Raw genomic sequence first — 5,359 nt, forward strand, 5'->3', positions numbered from 1 at the left:
CAACTTACCTCTCATTGTCACCTATCATCCTCTCTTGTCCTGGAAGCTAGTGTAAATTGGAAGGATATAAAATTGCACTGCATTATTGCCAGGCTATAAAGAACTCCCTCAGACCATTCTATACTTTAGAAGGCAATGGCTTGCATTACTTGTGTGGAATAGACAGAATGCATACCAGAATCAGGCCTGCCATCTTGGCCGAAAACACTCTAAAACATCTGGCTAAGGCTGGAAGGTTGAATACAGTATGCATTCTTTTAAGAAGTTATTCTTACAGTTAATTCAACAGTTTCTACGATTTTTGTCTCTCTCTGCAGATTAATAACCTCACATTTTTTAATGGGAACAGATAACCAGACTTGGGCGAGAGAATTCATTCTCCTCGGCCTGTCCAGTGACTGGGACACTCAGGTGGCTCTCTTCATCCTTTTCTCCATCACTTACCTGCTGACCCTGCTGGGGAACGTCCTCATTGTCCTTCTGATCAGACTGGACGGCCGACTCCACACGCCCATGTATTTCTTCCTCAGCAACCTCTCCCTCGTGGATGTCTCCTACGCCACGAGCATCGTTCCTCAGATGCTGGCGCACTTCCTTGCGGAACATAAAGGGATCCCCTACGTGAGCTGTGCGGCTCAGTTATTCTTCTCCCTGGGCCTGGGGGGGACTGAGTTTGTTCTCCTGGCCGTGATGGCCTATGACCGCTATGTGGCTGTGTGCGACCCCCTGAGATACCCGGTCATCATGCACGGAGGGCTGTGTGCTAGGCTGGCCATCACATCCTGGCTCAGTGGCTCTGTCAACTCTCTTGTGCAGACCACCATCACCTTTCAGTTGCCCATGTGCACGAACAAGTATATTGATCACATATCCTGTGAAATCCTAGCTGTGGTCAGGCTGGCCTGTGTGGACACCTCCTCCAATGAGGTGGCCATCATAGTTTCTAGCATTGTCTTGCTGATGACACCTTTCTGCCTGGTTCTCTTGTCCTACATCAGGATCGTCTCCACCATCCTAAAGATCCAGTCCACAGAGGGGAGAAAGAAGGCCTTCCACACCTGCGCCTCTCACCTCACAGTGGTGGTCCTGTGCTATGGCATGACCATTTTCACTTACATCCAGCCCAATTCCGGCCCTTCTGTGCTTCAGGAGAAGCTGATCTCTGTCTTCTATGCCATTTTGATGCCTGTACTGAACCCCATGATTTACAGTCTAAGGAATAAGGAGGTGAAGGGAGCCTGGCTGAAGCTTCTAGGACAATTATCTGGATTAACGTCAAAACTGGCAACTTGAAATAAGAGCATCACTTAGAGAAAAGAGCTTTGCCTGCCACTTAATTCTGATATGAAGAATTAACTGCATTGCCCTGGCAACTAGGAATGTGATGACAGAACATGTACTGGTGATGCTGGGTAGGAGGTTTTGTCACAGCAGGATGTTCAGAGAATTTAAGCCCTGCTGTGATAGAACTTCCTGCACTTAATCTCCACTCATTTAACCCAAAATTAATGGAAAAAATAATTTGTTATTGTGAAATATATTTTTGCAATTATGGATCTATTAATAGATCTTACTTTGGACCACTTGTTGTTATTCATCTAAATTTTGTAGAAGGTTATTATGTTCCCATTGGGAACAAAAGCATTTTCACATTTTAGACTTACTGAAAATAACACATGGAGTATGTGTCTGCATCTAGAAATTCTATAAATTGCTGTTCTGAGGTGAATGTTGACAGGCTGATTAAAGTGTTTTATGCAAAGCCTCTGACATGTGAACATAAAGCCTTGTCTGAGTGCTGGAGGTAACTGAGTGGAAGAATCAACTAAAGGTCTTTTCACAGAAAGAATGTAACTAAAGGCATTTGTACACATGGTTATTACTGACCAAGGAGATGCTAAGTTTTAGTCTCTCCTTGATATTATACAAACAATTTAAGAGGAATTTTAATGCATACCTAAGGGGTGCCATTCATATATTTAAAACTGTCCAATCTCTGAACAAAGAATCTAATTCTTTCTCTAGGTTTAGATACAAAGTTAGCATGTAATATTTGAAATATTGAATAAGATACCAAAGATGTAGTTACCTATGAAAGGACAGATTCCTCAAACACAACTAATATAAATAATATTAATAAAAAAATATAAATAAATAAGACACATTTAGTTTGGGAATCAAGATAGTTGAGTCAACTGCGCCCATGTCAGCTTCCAGTCTCCATATAAACCCTTTCTCCCATCTCTCCTCCTCACACACTGCAGGGCCCTAGTTATAAATCTGCTGCGTTTGGACTAGTCTGGAGTAGACCTCGCCTCTGACAGAAAGCCTAAATAAAGTAAAGGAGGGGAGGAAGTAACTGTATAAGAGGTAAAGAAGGGGGAGGGGAGAAAGAGTATGGTAACAGCTCATCTTCACACCGCCTTGAAGACATCTCAACGTCCCTTCTTCCCTTGTCTCTTCTTTAAGTCAGGTGATATGCAGTTCTTCCTCTTGTGGACAAATCTCAGTGCTTGAGCACAGTTGAAGGCCCTTTTAATATCAAATTTTACCTAAAGTAATTTAGGCCTATAATTTGTGTTATAGGCAAGCATCCCCAAACATGTCAATATTAGTGGGCTAAAGTTCTCTTGCTGTTAATTAAGGAATGTTAGTGGAGTGTATACTGTGTGTATGACCATGAACTGTTTTTGAGACACAATAATCAACATAATGCATTTCTGGCAGTAACATGGTCCTAGAGCAAAGATGACAAATGATGAAACAAAATACAACGTAGTAAGTGTCACAGAGAAAGCAAGTCTCCAGGGGTGATTTCAGGAGTCTTCTGTATGATAGAACCAGAAAAGGTCCAAGTGGAGACCAGATAAGTGAGGAAAAGTTACTCAGAGGACAACAGTCCATACAAAGATGCAGACAACCAGTGAGAATCTCAGAACTGGGAGAGCATGGAAGTTCAGAAATGTCCAAGAACCCTTGCTTGCAGCACAGAGAAGACTGAAGCCGTAGTGAGGGTGAAGCAGGCAGGTCATGAGGGGTCAGAGTATGGAGGGCACTGATGCCACATTGTCTTTCAACCTTACCTGAGAACGATGGCAGCTAGTAGAGGATTTTAAGCAGGAGCATGGCTTGATAAAATTTATGTTTCTAATCATCATTTTTGCAAAAGAGTCAAAGGAGAAAAAATGAGAGACCAGGAGACCATCTAGGGGCCTGCTCTAGTGACCCTATTGAGACATAAAACGAATCTGTACTCAGGTTGTGGCAATGGACAAGGAGAAAAGTAAAATCACGTGACAAAAGAGATTTCAGAGGAATATTCCTGTTTTCTTTGATTAGAGTTTTCTGTGGATCTACCACCTCCTCTAACATGTCATAATCCTGTGTGAATGTTCTGTAAATTGTGGAGTGAAGTACAAAATTTACCACCATGAAAACACACTATATAAAATGGTTGGGGGACGTGATGAAAGAAAAAATTAGTGAAAAATACAAGTGTACACATGTCAAATATATGTATGACAGTTCAAGAAGGAGAATTTCTGAAGATTCTGGCCCTCATTCTGTGCCTGATTAATATACTTGTGAGTCTTCTCCACTCTTCATCCCATGACCCCTTGCCTTCATCAGCCTCCACTTCTTTGCTTGTCACCACTTTTCCAAGCTTCAAGGTCAGCAGCCCAGAAACATCTCTCTGAGTCTGATCCTCTGCCTCCATTTTTACGTCTTTTCTTCTCTCCGTACCCATCACTGTGCTCTCTTAAGGATCCTTCTTACTACATGGGACCACTAAGATTATCTGGGATAGTCTCCACTTTAAGATCCTTAATTTAAAACACGTGTAAGTTTTAACATAAAAGGCACCATATTCACACATTCTGAGAATTAGGACAAAGACATCTTCAGGGGGTTGGTCATAATTCAGCCTATCACAGAATCTATTAAGATTGGACACAATTTTTCCACACGACTAGTAATCTTCAATAGCTCCCACACTTTCTGATATGATGCAATATACAATCCCATTTTTTATATTTCCTGGTTTATAATGGGAATAATTTCTTCAAGAAAGTCTGAAGAATTCCATCAACATTCCTTGTGACCTAGGACTGCTGGAAATGTACTCATTCATTTTGTTTGTCTTAAAGTACCTGTATTTTTTCCTTCATTCAAAATATATCTGTTCTGCATATAGGATTCTTTGTTGACATCGTCTGCACCACCCCTTCCTGGGCTCTGAAGATGTCATTCACTTATCTTCTGCCTTGCACAGTTTCTGAGAAGAATTCCACTTTAATTTAGATCTTTGTTTTCTCTATGTGGGGTATCTTTTATCTCTGGCTACCTTCAGTGACTTCACTCTATTTTTGGCTTGTATACAACTAAAATATCATGTGTTTATGTTTTTATTTTTTTAGTTATCCTATTTGACTGAATTTCTTGGATTTGTGCTTTGATTTCATTCATTTTTTTCCCCCAGCCATTATCTCTTCAGTATTTCTTGTACTTCTGTCTGTTTTCTGTTGGGATTTTCCAGTTTCACATATGTGAGTGTTTTCTGTTGTCTCACAGCCCTGGGAGGCTCTTATCTCTTTTTTATCATTGTATATTTTTTTCTCTTTGTGCTTCAGTTTTGCTAATTTTTCTGGTTTATCTTTATTCTTACTGATTGTTTCTTGGCTTTATTGAGGCTACTCATAAGAAATCTTTGTTTCTATGACTGTGTCCTTTCTGTTTAGCATTTCCATTTAATTCCTCTACATAGTTTTCAATTCTCTATTGAAATTACTCAAGAATTTATGAAAACATCCATCTTTTCCACTAGACCCTTTACTTCTTTATGAGAGTTACTTTAACCCCCTGTGTGGTAGTTCCTTTAATCCAAGTATATCTAATTCTGGTTTTTAATTTCTTTCTTCAGTACAGTATAATTTTCCTTGCCTTTTTCTCTGACCTTTAATTTTAATTGGTACCCAGACATTTTGTGTGTACAATGAGATAGATAGTATTATACTTTGAAATGGACACATCTCTACTGTTTATCCTATAGTCTTGCTTTGTGAAGACTGTGGAATCAATGTAGTCATGCGTAGAGCTGAGTTTGAGTTTTGTGTTGTTAGGGTTATCCACCACACAACAACAAATTCATTTTTTCCTATTATTCAGTTCAGTTCAGTTGCTCAGTCATGTCCAACTCTTTGTGACCCCATGGACTGCAGCACGCCAGGCTTCCCTGTACATCACCAACTCCTATAGCTTGCTCAAACTCATGTCCATCTAGTTGGTGATGCCATCCAGCCATCTCATCCTCTGTTGTCCCCTTCTCCTGCCTTCAATCTTTCCCAGCATCAGGGTCGTT

The 5,359-nt window shown here is 40.4% G+C and overlaps 1 protein-coding gene across 1 annotated transcript; it reads left to right on the forward strand.

The window, feature by feature from the left end:
* The first annotated feature begins 339 nt into the window (after window positions 1-339).
* Window positions 340-1,293, forward strand: LOC136171009 (olfactory receptor-like protein OLF3). The gene has a single exon (XM_065939707.1). The coding sequence runs from the start codon at window positions 340-342 to the stop codon at window positions 1,291-1,293; it is 954 nt and encodes a 317-aa protein (XP_065795779.1).
* Window positions 1,294-5,359: the final 4,066 nt, after the last annotated feature.

Source organism: Muntiacus reevesi, chromosome 6 (genome assembly GCF_963930625.1).
Source record: "Muntiacus reevesi chromosome 6, mMunRee1.1, whole genome shotgun sequence".
Taxonomy (NCBI): Eukaryota; Metazoa; Chordata; class Mammalia; order Artiodactyla; family Cervidae; genus Muntiacus; species Muntiacus reevesi.